The 16504-nt window shown below is 40.0% G+C and overlaps 1 protein-coding gene across 2 annotated transcripts in view; it reads right to left on the reverse strand.

The window, feature by feature from the left end:
• NR2C1 (nuclear receptor subfamily 2 group C member 1) overlaps window positions 1-15967 on the reverse strand; it is a 46126-nt gene extending 30159 nt beyond the window's left edge. The window contains exons 1-3 of one of the 2 annotated variants that reach the window (XM_077845855.1): window positions 15733-15967; window positions 5164-5237; window positions 2565-2795 (exon numbers count right to left, since the gene is read on the reverse strand). In XM_077845855.1, coding sequence (XP_077701981.1) covers window positions 2565-2795; window positions 5164-5217 — 285 coding nt within the window. In that variant the 5' untranslated portion in view covers window positions 5218-5237; window positions 15733-15967. The remainder of the gene's footprint in view (window positions 1-2564; window positions 2796-5163; window positions 5238-15732) is intronic. The other variant, XM_077845854.1, reaches the window with a different exon arrangement.
• Between the last annotated feature and the right edge of the window lie 537 nt (window positions 15968-16504).

Here is a 16504-nt window from a genome sequence, read left to right on the forward strand (position 1 = left end):
CCTCTACTTTGACTCTTTCTTCTCTTAGGGGTGTGAATGCCTTCAGGAGTTAATTCTGATTTTAAAAACTTTATTTATTATTTTATTTTATTTTTTTAAAGATTTTATTTATTCATGAGAGACAGAGAGAGAGAGAGAGAGAAAGGACACAGGCAGAGGGAGAAGTAGGGTCCATGCAGAGAGCCCGACATGGGATTCGATCCCAGGTCTCCAGGGTCACGCCCTGGGCCAAAGGCGGCGCTAAACCACTGAACCACCCAGGCTGCCCTGATTTTAAAATGTTTAAATACGGACACCTGGGTGGCTCAGTGGTTGAGTGTCTGTCTGCCTTTGGCTCGGGTCGTGATCCTGTGGTCTTGGGATCGAGTCCCACATTAGGTTCCCCGCAGGACGCCTGCTTCTTCCTCTGCCTGTGTCTCTGCCTCTTTCTGTGTCTCTCATGAATAAATGAATAAAATCTTTAAAAAAATACAAACTTTAAGTAGTCCTTAAAATAGCTGTCCCTTGCTATGTTATAATGGCATTATTTCTTTTTATATTTATATCATCATAAAAATTAGTTTTTAACAGAACCTTAAAAAAAATAGTTGTCCTTTGAAAGCATCTATGAAAGGCATCACTCTTCCTTAATAGCACATCTATTGTGAATGATACTCATCTTTTATCTACTATTATTCCTAGGGGAAAAATAAATATTGAGAGATTAAGGGACTTGCCCACATTCTTTAGGTCACTAGATCAGATATCCAATTTTCTTGGTCCAGAAGAATTCTATCCTAAACCAGTTTCTCTTTCTTTGCCCTGAGAGGTGATCCATAAAGTAGGCAAAGTACCAATATTATCTTTTTCTCTTGAAACAGAGAAATTTTTTTTTAAAAAAGTGTAGGTTTACAGTGGAAAAATAATCTGATACACATTTCTTAAGCCAAGTGGTCAAGATCCATGTCACCAGTTATAAAACATGACAATAGTAAATTTGATTACTTGATTTAGATGTGATGAAAATGGCACTTTACCTCTGGGCTCCTCCTTACCAAACGAACAACCCCAGTCTAATCATGAGAAAAACATTAGTCAAAGTCCCATAGTAGGGCCGTCTATAATATACCTGACCAATATACCTCAAAACTGTCAAGGTCATCAAATACAAGGGAAGTCTGAGAAACTATCACTGCTAACAGGAATCTTTTTTTTTTTTTGCTAACAGGAATCTAAAGAGAGATAATGACTAAATGTAATATGGTGTCCTGGAACCAAAAAGAACATTATGTAAAAATCAGGGAAAGCTAAAATCATCTATGGATTTTAGTTAATAATCTATCATAATTAATTTGCTAATTATAATAAAAGTATATTAATATAAAATGTTAATAGGAAAAATTGTGTTTTGAGAGGTTATATGGAAACCCTATACTAACTGCTCAATATTCCTGTAACTATAAAACTTTTCTAAAAATATCAAATTTGTTGGTAAAAAGAAAACTTTTCTAAAAATATCAGATTTGTTGGTAAAAAGAAATTAAGGTATTCATGATGTTATAAATTTTTTTAGTGACTTCCGTCTTGTTGATAAAGTAACTTCTTATAAATCCCACCCACTTTTTACTTCAGCTGTTTTTAAAAATAATACAAATGATGCAATTAGAAAGGTAATAGAATCTGTCAGGTTATACAGGCAAAATTTTGTATTTTATTAATTAGTTTTTCAATCCTAAAAGAAACTTTATGTGATCAGGTTTTCATCACAAAAGAGAATTCAATTTTAAGTGGGCATTCTATGAAAAAGTTTCCAAAGGGTTTGTTGGATTTGTATTCAATCACAGCAACCAGCAGTGAAAATATCTACATAAGCACAGGCATGCAGTGTATATAAGTCTTAATTGGCTCTTTGAAAAATATATAACTAGCAAAATTTAAATGATGCAAAGTTAATCTGGACCACTGACTAACTTCCAGTGTTAAAGCAGACTGGGGATAAAACTGCCTGCTACATCAAGGAATATGTAGATGACAACCAAGGAGCAAAGTGACAAAGACACAGCCATAATACTGACTTTTTGATTTGGCAGCTTCTTGCTTGAGGCCCAGGCAGTCTGGTCTTAGGCAGTGCTGCTACCATAGGAGAGGCTCTTAATTTGGTAGTTTCCTAATCGTGCAGAAGTGGCAGGTCTCTTAGAAGCCAGGTCTGCAGCATGTCTGAGTGGTTATTCTTGGAAACCTAACCTGGATCTGTATCTTCAACCTTCCCAACAATTCTGTGAATTCTCTACATCCTTTACTAAAAACCCCTCCTGGACAAACTAGCCAGAGTGGCTCTTACTATATGCAACTAAGAACCAACCCCTTCCCCCACCCCCCCCGCCAAATATATGGATGTGAGGGTGCACAAGGAAAAGTACAGTGGCATATGGTAGTCACCACAGATAATGTGCACAACACATAATTTTATGCAATTCTTTCTTTTCCTTCAGACCACGTAGGATGTAAAGTCTTAACATCAGGACTTATGACCTGCTTTTTAATTCTTTCAAGTATAAGATGAAAAGACACTCTAAAGTATTTACCTGGAGATGTTGTGCAGAGAGATCAGGAGTTGTAAAAAATAACTGATTAACACCTGCTGCATCTGGAGTAGTGAGGAAAACTTTTCCTGGAGTGGAATCTTGCCTGGACAAAATGACTTTGCTTGGGGTAGAGCCATCGTGATTTGTCAGAATGAACTGCTTGCCTTGTGTATTATGATCAAGTGCCGTCACAATCTGGATTTTCTGGCCAGTTTGCTGCTCGGTAACAATCTAACACAATCATGTCAAATTAGTAATCAATTCAACTTATCTTTTTTTTTTTTCCCCTCTAAGGGCACAATTTTCTCCTACCTTCAGACAAAACTAAAAAAGGATACCTTTATATATATATTTGATATGATACAAATACACAATACCTTTTAAAACTAGCAATTCTACTCCCACAAAATCCCATCCTATAGAAAAACAAATGTGCAAATAAAGGTACAATAGAAAAAACACTTGGACCTATTTTGATTCCTTGCTTCCCATTCCCTCCCACCTTCCATTTAGACAAACGTTTATTGGGTGCATTCCATTTGTCAACCACTGTTTGTTCTGGGCTCTGGAATAAATATGGCAATAAACAAAACCTTTGTTCTCATAACACTTTCAGTGAGGAAAGGCAGATAAAAAACAAACAAGAAAATAATATTGTCAGATGGTATTAAGTACTACAAAGAAAAAGTAAAGCAAGGTAGAAATGGTGAGAGTCACTGTTGGAACAAAAGCCATGAGGAGATACTTTTGCATAGACCTGAGTAACAGCCCAAAGCTTAGTGAGTCCCAGGAAGAGGAAATGAAACATGAAGGAAGGCCGTGGGGCAGGAAGTGTGTTTCACACATATGAAGCAATAGACACTGCAAGAGAGCTATGTGAGTGAAACAGCGTGGCAGAAGGGATTAAGGTAAAAGATGGGATCTGAGTGACAGCAGGAGCCAGATGGTATAGGGCTTTGTAAGGACTAAGTCTAGATTTCCACCTGTGTGAAAAGGAGATCCACTGGAAGGTCACAGAGCCGAGTAACAAGATCTTTTTCAAAAAGAGTAATTTTAGATTTAGTGTGTAGACTAGCCTGTGAATGTTCAAGAGAAGAATTAAGGGAGACCAGAAAGGATGCTATTGCTCTGCTCACACAATGGCAGTATCTGGGAATTCTATACGGGCAGAGATCCTGGCAGGGTACAGGGCAGTAGCCATGTTGGAGGAGAAAAATGATTGGATTTGGGATATTTTATGAAGGAAAATATGACAAGATATGCTGATAGACTACATGTGGAATATAAGAGAGAAGAGTCAAGGATGACTACCAAATTTTGCTCTGAGCAACTGGGAAGACAACTGCCATCTACTGAGTTGGAGGAGACTGGGGAAGAGCAGGTTCACAAATAAAGAGAATTAGCCCAGCGTTGAGGGCTTTTGTTGTTGTTGAGCAAATATTTTACAGAATAAACTCATTAAGCCAATTTAATACCTTCATTCAAATTTAATATGCCAAAGTTGGTTTGTTTCCAACTTTTTTCCATTTCCCTGAAATTATTTTCAAGATTCTTTTCTATGCAAAATTTACAACAAAGTTCTGAATTACTAATCAGTTTTTATCTAGAACAGACTGTACTGATTATAGCTGCTGCCAATCTGAGTTTTCTTTATTGACCATTATTTCCAGCATGACCTATTTTTCTGGGTGTACTTTTCATTGCTGTCAATTTTATTTTATTTTATTTTATTTTTTCAACTTTATTTTACATAGGTTATTTCCACAACCATCTTCCCTAACAACTTTCAATGATACCTGTAAGATGTGAATTTGAATCAGTTTATTCATAACAAATTTTACCATGTAAAGCCTAAGCTATTGTAGGCTTCACTGTGGATTATTTCTAGCAGTAATATTCATTGTGAAGTAAACAAAATTCTAATGGCTGACCAACTTATTTCTTAGAGAAGAGCTATGGGCGCAGGCAAGGTGTTGGTAGTTCTTTGACAGCACATCCAAACTTGACAAGTGGTAGCCTTTTTAAGGCTAGTTGCAATGTTAAATCAGAAACTGTATTAAAATCCATTGGTTTATCCTGCAATTTGAATAGATCCTTTACTTGTCTGTGATTTTCTAACACCACACTGGCCCACTGAGTGATGTACATCTTTTATATGTTGATCTGTTTCATCATACCATATCATTACATGGCAGGTAGCTCCTGGGGGAAAAAAAGGGCAACTAACATTTCAGTATTATTATGAAAATAGTTCTGACCTTCCTGAGTCTCTGAAAAGAGTCCCTAGATGATACTTTGAAAACCTCTGGATTATGGTACTTCTTACTAATGAATAGGGCATAATTGTTCCAGGTCTCATCACCCCTCTGCTATTCTTCATTAGCTGTTTTTCTTTTGCACTCCCATAACTCTATATAGTCATCTGTTATAGCCCTTATCATTGTACTGTGACTGTTGGATGACTTGACTATCTGTCACTAGATTTAAAGCTACCTTAAAGTCAAGAGTATCTTTTATCTCTGTACTTCCAGAACCTAGCATATACAGTTGATGTAAGTAGGTTTGATGGATCTGAGAATGAACTGTAAATCAAACATACCTCTCCCATCTGTTGTTCAATAATTTGATGTGCAATTTCTTCTATAGTTGCCATGTTCTAATTGCCAAAATGTCCTGCCAAAATAAAAAGATACCTTTTCACAATTATACTCATAAAACATATTTCCTGAAGAATTTATAAATAAAATGACATGTAGCTAAGATTTGTTTCAAAATAATCCAGTTGGGGTGGGTGGGGGAAGGAGGGAATAAACAAAACAAGATTGGCCATGCAATGACAATTACTGAAAACTAATGAAGTTTATACAGGAGTTCATAAAAACTATTCTCTTTGCTTTTATGTATTTTGAAAATATTAATTAAAAAAATGATTCAATACCAAACAATTTTACTTTTCAAAGATACTGAAGGCTAACCAGGAGAACTTTGATGCAGATTAGGAGTAGTTTATTAATTTAAATAAGGGTAATCCTAACTGTTAATAAATATGTCACTAAAGCCACTTGACACACTCTTTTACCAGTATACTGTAAAAATTAACAAAAGAATTGCATTCATTCTGAAGGAAAGATCTCTCCACAATTTTGTGACTGTTCTTTATTAGTGGCAGTTTCTTACATATTAAGGTTAATTAGAATTAAAGGTAAAACTTTCTCCAAATGGATTTGAGAGCCTGAAAGATTAATGTGCTGACTCTGACTTGCTTTTTCTCTGTATCAGCAAATAAGAATACAAAAATTATTTTTGACTTTGTCACATTATATAATGTCATAAAATTACTAATACCCTATAATTATAATTATTTGCCAAATTATAAGTTGTTTTCCTTTAGAAGACTTTAAAAATTTTAAATGCTTCAATTGTACTAAAGCAATGTTCAATAATTAGCTTTATTTAACTATTTCTCACTAGATAAAAAAGCAGTGGCCTAACCTCTCTGGAACCAACCAAGGAAACAGAGCTGCTCCCCAGGCCTGTATCCTCTGACTCATCTTTGGATCTTTCTTCCTTTTTTTAAAGAATAACAAATGTTTGAAACTGAATAATTCTACTGGCCCACCTAGTAGTATCAAACAAGTCCAACAGTTTTTCTTCAATTCATCCTATGAATGTCCCCTTCAGTCCAAGCTGGCAACACTTCTGCGATATAAAAGAAATCTTACTGCCTTCCCTGCAATTCATGGTGGTGGAGGCCATCACATATAAGAGCCCTCTACAGATCTCTCCTGGATAACCCCATCCAGGCCTCTGTTGAGATGGCTGACTGGATCCACAAATCACATGTCCCTAATCTCTTTAGCAAATGGTTGTCCAGTCACACCCAAGATAGTCTCTTCAGTCCTGGTTCGTTCCTTTGTTCCTTCCTTCCTTCCCTCTTTCTCCTTCCTTCCTTTCTCTCTCTCTTTCTTTCTCTTTCTTCCTTCCTTCTTTTCTCTCTCTCTTTCTTAGATTTTATTTATTTGAGAGAGCATGAGCAGAGAGCCCAATGCAGGGCTTGATCCTAGGACCTCAGAATCATGACCTGGGCTGAAGGCAGATGCTTAACTGAGTCACCCAGGCACCCTTGGTTCCATTTTTCTTAATTCCTTTTTCAGCATCTCTCTCCTCTCACATTTTACTATAAGCAATGAGAAATGGCCAAGTCCCCAAAAGTTTACTTAGAAATCTCCACAAATAGCCAAGTTTATTGTTTAGAAGTTCTACTCTCCATGAAAGGCTAGAACACAAGGCCAAGTTCTTTGACACTATCCTAAGGTTCATTTTGCTCTAGTTACCAATACTGTACCATGTTTCTCATTTCTGAGACTTCACTAGAAGCACCTTTAATGTTTATTTTTTAAAAGATCAATTTGAGGGAGAGAGAGTGTGTGTGTGTATACACCTGTGAGCATATGTGTGTGGGGGTGGAAAGGTAGGGAAGGGCATAGGGAGAGGGAGAATCTCAAGCAGACTCCCCACTGAGCTAGGAGCCCAAGGCAGGGTTTGAATTCATGACCCTGAGATCATGACCTGAGCTGAAATCAAGAGTCAAATGCTTAGCCAAATAAGCCTCCCAGGTGCCCCTTTATTATTATTTTAAAGAGTTTTTTATTTATTATTTGAGAGACAGAGAGCACCCCCCTCCCCATGTGTTAGGGGAGGGGCAGAGGGAGAGAATCTTCAAGCTGACTTCCTATTGAGCACAGAGCATGAAGCAGCGTGATCTCATGTAGAGCTGATCTTACAACCCATGAGATCATGGCCTGAGTTAAAACCAGTCCGACGCCCACCCACTGTGCCACCCAGGCACCCCTAATGTTTATTATTTCTATCAACATTCTGTTCACAAATCTGTGTATCTCTAAGACAACAGCAACTTTTCTACAGTTCTCTTTTCTTTCTGAACTCTTACCAAAATTGCCTTTGATATTCATTTTTTTTTAGATTTTATTCATTCATGAGAGTCACACAGAGAAGCCATATTATTTTTTAAAGATTTATTTATTCATGAGACACAGAGAGAGAGAGAGGCAGAGACATAGGCAGAGGGAGAAGCAGGCTCCCTGTGGGGAGCCTGATGTCCTTTGACATCCATATTTCTACCAACAATCTCTTCAAGACAATCTAGGCTTTTGCTAGCATGCATCACAAAACTCTTTCCACCTCTATCCATCTCCCAGTTCCAATTTTTAGGCATTTGTTAAAGCAGCACCCCACTTTCCAGTACCATTGGTTTGCTAGGGCTGACATAACAAAGGCTTAACAGGGCTACTTTTGGCTGTATGGATTCAAATAACAAAAATTAATTTTCTCTTGGGGCATCTGGGTGGCTAAGATGGTTGAGCATCGGACTCTAGTTCTGCTCAGGTCTTGATCTCAGGGTCATGAGATTGAGGGCTCGTGCTCAGCATGGAGCCTCCTTGAGATTCTCTCCCTCTGCTCAAGCTCACACACTCTCTAAATTAAATAAATAAATCTTAAAAAAATTAATTTTCTCACAATTCTGGAAACTAGAAGTCTGAGACAAGCTGTCAGTAGGGTTGGTTTCTAAGACCTTTCTCCTTGGCTTGTAGATGGCAGTCTTGTCTCTTTACATGTCTTCCCTCTGTTGTGCCTGTGTTGTAATCTCTTTTAATAGGGACAACAGTCATATTGGATTAGGGCCCACCCTACTGATCTCATTTTAACTCAGTTACCTCTTTAAAGGCCTCATGGCAAAATATAGTCACATTCTGAGGTAATGATGGCCAGGACTTCAATTTGATCAGGGAGCGGATGACAATTCAGTTCATAACAGGCACAAATCTAGTAAGAAATGTGCACAATACATGTAAGGAAACCTTTACAATGCTACCTAGAGAGAAGAAAGACTGAAAGAACACCAAAAAAAAAAAAAAGATTACAGTGACTATCTCCAGGGAGAACTGGAAGTTTGGGAACAGGGGTAGAATGCAGACTGACTTTCTGCTGAATAAGTGTCTGTCTCTTTTAAATTTTACCTACAAGTATTACCACAAACAAAAAGTAGTAGAAAACAAAAAGCCAGTTTAAAGGAATCTTTTCCAGAAATCCCAAAATCTACACCAATGTTATTAGCACATTAGCCTCAAAGAAGCTACTTCATAATGAAAACTTAGGTAAACTATTTGTATATATTATTGTTTGATTACTTTTAAGTGTATGAATAGAAAGAACTGAAGTCAAATCTCAGTACTATTATATGAGCAAAAAATTACACTAAATCAACTTCTAGCAAAGACACCAAAGAATATTAGGGTATAATGTGTAATGTACTTATGTGCATGGTATATAAACATGTACAGGTTCATGTTTAACTGTATACTTTTTCATTAGCAATGCTAATGGTAATAAAAATGCTAAAGGATTTGAATCAAGAGTCTGACACTTAACCACCTGAGCGACCCAGGCACCCCCTTCGACTTCTTTCCTTATAAACTTTCTGCATTACTGCAGTAGTCTAGAGCCTTTGTTCATATTGTTTTACAGATCCAAATAATCCACTGGTTAGCAAAAGAATGCTTAGGCAAAGTTTTTGAAATACCTCAGTGATCATATACCTCAATTTGTACTGAATGAGACAGAAATGAGAGGAATTTAGGGAACAGATTTGACCTGAAAGGCAGACTAAGAACTCTTCCCCTTTGGACCCCTCTCCAACCAAACATAGGTATGTATGGTACATGCATTGCAATATCAAACTACTTACCTTATCCTACTTATAAAGCCTGTTATGTGTCTATCAAGCCAGCTTATTAAAATTCAAGTCTAGAAAGGCACAGACACAATGATATAAAGTCAAATGTATGATCCTATTTTCATTATTACTTATTTTTCTCATTAAACTGTCAAGGAATATAACATTTATATGTAAATAAATCCATGAAATAATTCAAATACATTATATAATCTTGTTCATTAAAAATTTTTCCCACCACTTGCAAAAAGGAGGTATACTATCTAAATTAATAACAAATTGTGGGGTGCCTGGGTGGCACAGTTGGTCAAGTGCCTGACTCTTGATTTTGGCTCAGATTCTCAGGATTGCGAGATACTGTATCAGCTCCACACTGGGCACGGAGCCTGCTTAAGAGTCTCTCTCTCCCTCTGCCTGTTCCCCACCCCTCCTGTGCACGCTCTTTCTCTCTCCCTAATAATAAATAAATAAGTTACAAATTATATCCAGATGTTTTAAGTTTTACTAAAATTCAGGAATTCCCAGAGGATAGTATTATTTATTCTGATAAACGAAAGTATTAGCAAGGAAGAAATGATAAAAACTGGTACAAAAGAAATAGGTATTTGGCATAAAAGCAGGTATTTATGATAATGTATTAGTCACTTTGGTTGTGATAAAGGCCTAACTATGGCTAGTTTAAGCAAAAGGCAGGAGGTGGAGGAAAGCGGATTTACACTGATATGACTCAAGTAGAGCTGACTTTGGGAAAAAATGGAGCTAGGGTTTTTGGTGCTGTCAGGGATCTCCTTATCTCTATGTTGTTTTTTGTTTTGTTTTGTTTTGTTTGTCTCTACTCTTATTCTCCCTATATGGCTTCTTATTTTCTACTTTGTAGTAAAGCACCAGGAAAGGAAAAAAGAGTGTGCATCCCACACAAGAAAATACATTTTGCATCATGACTCAGCACACTTACACAGATTAAACTGAAATAAAGGCTTAATGAGACTATTCTTACCCTCAGTATATCTGATGTACTCTTTTCCATTTCCTTTAAAAAAAGAAATATGACCTACTAAATTAATTTCTCCATCCATAAGTGGCTCACAACACAGTTTGCAAAATACTGCTTTGGATGCCAGCAGCCTACATTTAGTTAATGGTATTGGGGCTGGTGGGGGAAAAATGAACGGTTTCTGATGTAGTCAAAGAACACAGACTTCGGGATCCCTGGGTGGCGCAGCGGTTTGGCGCCTGCCTTTGGCCCAGGGCGTGATCCTGGAGACCCGGGATCGAATCCCACATCGGGGTCCTGGTGCATGGAGCCTGCTTCTCCCTCTGCCTATGTCTCTGCCTCTCTCTCTCTGTGTGACTATCATAAATAAAAATAAAAATTTAAAAAAATATATTCTTAAAAAAAAAAAAAAAGAACACAGACTTAAAATTTTGAATCTGAATGGAAGAAGGATGGCACCACTCATACTATGCTTTTTTTCTTTGGGAAGGTAAATAGAAATGAGATCATTGTAAATTGAAAAAAAAATCAGGGCCAAAAATGTGGGACTGTTTGTTTTTTGTATCTTAATCAGGTCTGGAATAGTAAAGACAGCATCTTCCTGCTTTTTACTTTTTCCCTCAGGCTGGTGAAAATACTTAACCCTCAACGCCTAACTCAGATGTCTCCATGAGGTTTCTCCAGAGCCACCCTCTAGTGTGGTGGTTCTGAGCTCCTCTTGTTCATGTATTGAGCGCTGTGTTCATTCAGCTTTCTGGAAATATTTCTAATTTATAAAGAAACTGTCAACCGGGACACCTGGGCGGCTTAGTGGTTGAACATTTGTCTTTGGCTCCAGGGTGTGATCCCAGAGTCCTGGGATCAAATCCCACATTGGGCTTCCTGCATGGGGCCTACTTCTCCCTCTGCTTGTGTCTCTGCCTCTCTCTCTTTCATGAATACATAAAATCTTTAAATTAAAAAAACAAAAAAGAAACTGTTAACCATTGGTGTAGATATTCTCACTGACACTGAATTTTTACACCTTTTTGAAGTAGATTATGTTGAATCCACTTCTTTTGTGAGGAAACTGAGCCTCACTGAGTGACATGTGCTCATACATTTACTAAGTAATAAAAACGGGATTGGAACTCTGATTTACTGACTTGAGGTCTAGGACACTACTTCCTATATAAACTTATTCGATTTCTCTGTTTTTCTCTTCATCACTCCTACCTAATTTGCTTCATAACAATTAGCACATGGTGATTTTAAAAAATGTTTTCTCTAAAACACAAGCCCTGTGGGGCAGAGCTTTTCCACTTTGTTCACTGTCAAGTCCTAAAGTCTCACAATGCCTGGTAAATATGTTTCAGTAAATTCGTACTAAAGTTAAATGACTACTAGGTACTGTTAAATATTAGAGGTTCAGTGAAAACTACAGATCTTTTCCTTAGAAGTCTATTAGAGATGGGTCATCTATGCATAGGACGGGGACAAATGTAGGAGACAAATGGACATAATCTTATGTCCACACTGGGCCCACACCAGGCCCACACTGGGCTAAAAATGAGGAAATGCTTATTTTCTGATCATAACTGTAGATACCCGTTCAAAAAAAGAGAAAGAAGAAAATAAGTAGCCTATAAATCTCACCCAGAAGTCACTTAACATTTGAGAATGTTTATTTTTAGCCCTTGTGTGTTTTGCATAGTTAGAATCAGTTGTAAATAAAATTTTGTTTCTTGATCTTTGTATTTAGTTTGTCATTAGCATTTCTGTCATTAAGCATTTTCCTCATATGCTATTTTAATGAAAGAATTTTTTGTAGAAATCTTTGTTCTTTGTTTTTGCTAAGATGTCACCTTCTCAGAAGAGTCATCTCACCTCTTATTAAAAATTGCAATTCCTTCCCTCCAGCATTTTGTCACTAGCCCTGCTCTATTTTTTTTCCACTCCGCTTTTTGCCATTTATTGGTATTGTATATTTATTTGTTTGTTGCCTGTTTCATTTTACCAAAATAGAACCTTCATAAGGGGGAATTTGTTTTAACACTACCTGCTCTCTCTCTAACACTTAGAAAAATACTTCACCCATAGTAAGCACTCAATAAGTATTTGTTGAGCAGAAGAATAGTGAATGAAGTATTGGGTCAACGAACATGAGCATTTTTAAGACTCTCGATAGACAATGGCAAGTTACGTTTCTAAGAAGGTGATAGCAATTTAGACTTCCAACAATATGTGAAGACTGCTTGTTTTGCCTCAATTGTTGGAGTTAAATTTTGTCTTAGAAAACTTATGTTGATCTAGTGATTCCACGGTCATGGTAGAAAAAGAAGCCATTAGCCAGAGACACGGAACCATGAGCAACATGGTAAATTCAAGGAATTAATTACTAGTGTGTATGGCTAGAATATAAGGTTTAAAAAATGACACCTTAAATCATATAAAGGGAAGACTCTGAAGAATATTAAAAGGTGAAATAATATTAAATACACGTTAGAGCAATCAGGCATAAAAATATTAAAGTTTCAATTAAATGAGTATTATTGGACTTTTAAGTCAAGAGATTTGGAACTAGATTGGTTGTAGTTTGGGTTGTCCTCACGGTGACTTAAGTCATCCATGTTGATGGCAGGAAAGGGATTAACAGCGTCAATTTTCAATGAATAATGGTATTAGAGCAGAAGCTAATGAATGAGAATAACAGTCATTAGAAACTATGGTATAATGGATTTAAATGAATCTCGGAGGAAACATTTTTGGTGGTGTGGGAGAAAAGTAGCCTCGTTCAGAGGCCTACCACGTTAGCACTGTCCTTGAGTTGTATATATATGTGTGTGTGTGTGTGTGTGTATATGTATGAATACAAAATAGTTTCAGTCTCATTGGCGTATTTTAAAATATTGTACTGTCTTCATTAAGAACAATGATTCCTGGGACGCCTGGGTGGCTCAGCGGTTGAGCATCTGCCTTCAGCTCAGGACGTGATCCCACGGTCCCCGGATTGAGTCCCACGTCGGGCTCCCTGCATGGAGCCTGCTTCTCCCTCTGCCTATGTCTCTGCCTGCCTCTCTCTCTCTGTCTCTCATGAATAAATAAATAAAATCTTAAAAAAAAATAAATAAAAAAGAAAAAAGATATCTTTTAAATTAAATATTTTTTAAAAAATATTCAAGGCTGGGCAGCCCGGGTGGCTCAGCGGCTTAGTGCCACCTTCAGCCCGGGGTGTGATCCTGGAGACCGGGGATCGAGTCCCATGTCTGGCTCCCTGCATGGAGCCTGCTTCTCCCTCTGCCTGTGTCTCTGCCTCTCTCTGTGTGTGTGTCTCTCATGAATAAATAAGTAAAATCTTTAAAAAAAAAAAAAAAAAAGAAGAAAAGAAAAGAAAAAAGAAAACTGACGGAAGTAAGGTTTCTCTCACCAGAAAATACAAATTCATTCACTCACACTGCAAATGACAGTATGCTGCATTTCAAGGAGTTCATAAAACCTCCACTAGCCTTGAAGGCCTTCAAGTTAACCCTTCAGGTAAAATCTGAGCTACTGCAGTTTCCCGAACACGCATTTAATATATACATGAAAAGCCCCTATTAGGCAAAAACCATATTTGTGCATATTTAAAGTGCCAAGAAGACAAAAACCATTCTGGGGTCAGCTCCTTTGACAAGCAACAGTATCTCAGGGCGCTTACAGAACTGAACCATCCATATTCTCCTGCTTCAGAACCACCAATGTCTCTTTAATGGCCAAAGGATAAAGTTTCCTCTTTTTATTTTTTCAATATTTCCTGCCACTGTGGACACAGAGTTTCTTTCTAGTCTGACTTCCTCATCTTCCCATTTTATCTCCTATTGCTCCCAAGAGGGGCCCCTTTTCAGGTCAAACTGGGATATTCTTTAGGCCTCAATATACCGTTTTCAGGCTCCTCTCCCCTCTCTTAAATCCCACGAGACGTTCAAGACTCAGTTCAAATTTTTAAAAATCCAGTCCACTGAGGTGGGTCTAGCATTTACTGTGTACCCTAAAGCTGTTGACGTGAATTCAGAGACTTTTGTTAACTTCTTTTTTTTTTTCTTTTGTTAACTTCTAAAGGCAAAACTTACGTAGAGATACATTTCCCACAGCCCTTTCACTAAGATTTTAAGAGGCTGCAAGAGGGTTCTAAAAAATCGAAAAAAGGTAACTATATTTATACCATTAATTATGTATGTTGTTTCTTTTGTCTTTTCTATTCCCGAAGGGCAGCAATTATACACTTTGTGTGACAGAAACACAAAGCGGACATAACTTGGAAATGTTTAATGCCTTTCATCTGTATCTCCCTCAAAACTCTTCCTAAAAGACTGAAATGCTCCTGAAATGAATCATGAAATTAATTACACGTAGATGCCATGCGTTTTAAAAAAAAAACAAGAACAAGAACAGAAGCATCCCTCTTCTAGATCTACGAACTGGACACGGAAGCAAAATTTTACAACAGTCACCGTGTACCAGTCAACCATCCAGACGACGCTGCTCAAGAACGTCCACATCCAAGGCTCATGTTACAACATCCAGAGGAACAAAACCCCGAAAGGCCGTAATTTCCAGTCCTTTTGGCTTTTCCTTTCCAAGTATTTATTGGTTTAATCAACAGGCCGACCCTACTACTTAGTGAAGGTTCCGAGACAACTTGGCACCATTTGTAACTCCTAAAATGGTGAAGTGCAGGGGCTGCAGGCAGAGTTTCTCAAACAAAAGGACTACTGGACGCCAGGACATGCCCCGGGCCGGGAGCACCCCGGGCCGCGCCGCTTTTCTCAAAAAAGACGGGTCCAAAGACAAGGGCTGCCGTCGCCCTGTTTGCGCAGGCCAGTCAAGGGCGTCGCTCCGTCCGTCCCGAGCAGCCACGAGAATTAGGAAGCGGCGTCGGAGGGCACGGAGGCCCCGGGTCGCCGACGCTCGAGCCCACGGCGCGCCCCCGGGGCCCGGCCGCGGCGCGCGGCTCTCCTCGGCGGGGGAAGCGGCGGCGGCGCCGAGACGGAAGCTTTTCCTGTAGGTGAAAGGTCAGAGGCGCCGCAGGAGGCGCCGGGGGAGAGGCTGCGGAGCGCGCCGTGCAGCTCGCGGACTCGCCTCCCGCGCCCCGGCCCCGGCCCCGCTCCGCGCCCGGCGCCGCCGCCGCCGCCGGCGCCGCCGCCGCCGCCGCCTCAGCCTCCCTCGGAGCCCCGCACGTTCGGCGCCGCCACCTCGGCCACTGCGCGCTCCCAGCCCAAGCCGAGCAGCCTGCCGCCGCGCCGCCACACGGGCCGGCCCCGCCGGCCGCAGCCCGCAGGCTGTCGGGGGACCCGGGGGTGCGGCCGTCGGCAGGTGGGAGGAAGGGACACCCCGCCCCCGCCCCCCGCCCCCCGCCCCGGGCGCGGCCACGGCGGCTCTGCTCCCTCCTCGGCACTTCTTACCGGCGCTTCCCCGACGAGCTACGTCCCGCGCCGGGCGTAGGCCGGACGGTCCGCTGTGGTGGCTGCTTGGGGTTCCGGGAAGAGACAGGTCGGAGAAAGCTCAAGGGGTTGGGGGTGAGGAAAAGTGGGGGCAGGGAGCTTTCTGGGTTTGTGTATTTGGGGGGGTCAGAGTTCGTGACCCCTCCCTCGGCTCTGCGGTACGTGCTCCCCTCCGCGCCTGCGCATTACTGGTGGACCGGCGGTGAGGAGGTCGTGACGTTCCCCGGGTGGAGGAACGAGGAAACCCGAGCCAGAGTCCGCCGCCCCCTGTCGGCTGGGAGGGGAACCGCACCGCCGGCGCGGCCCTATCCAGGACTTGGGGAAGCCGCGGGGCGCTTAGCATCCCATTTGCCCAAGGTGGTCTCGGGCGTTAAAGGAACCTTCAGGTTTGGGTAGCACTAGAGAACCTCAGCAGTTTTAGGCAGTTTGGTTTCTAACTTGTGGAAAATTGGGCTTTGTTTTAGGTTACCTCTTACAAGTTTATTAGAGGAGTTTATCAGTCTGGATAGATGCCAATAAAATATTTAAGATTTCCTAAAATAAGCGAAGGCAGAATCCTGCGCAGGAAGGCAAAGATTCACTTATTCGCTCTTGTGGGTAAATAGGTATAATGGCTAGATGGCGCAAGAATTACCACCTAGAATGTAAACTTCTTGAAGGCTGGCTTTTTTGTCAGTTGGTGTATTCCCAAGCATACAGGACAATCAATGCCTGGTGGTCCATGACAGGGGCG

Source organism: Canis aureus, chromosome 13 (assembly GCF_053574225.1).
Source record: "Canis aureus isolate CA01 chromosome 13, VMU_Caureus_v.1.0, whole genome shotgun sequence".
Lineage (NCBI taxonomy): Eukaryota > Metazoa > Chordata > Mammalia > Carnivora > Canidae > Canis > Canis aureus.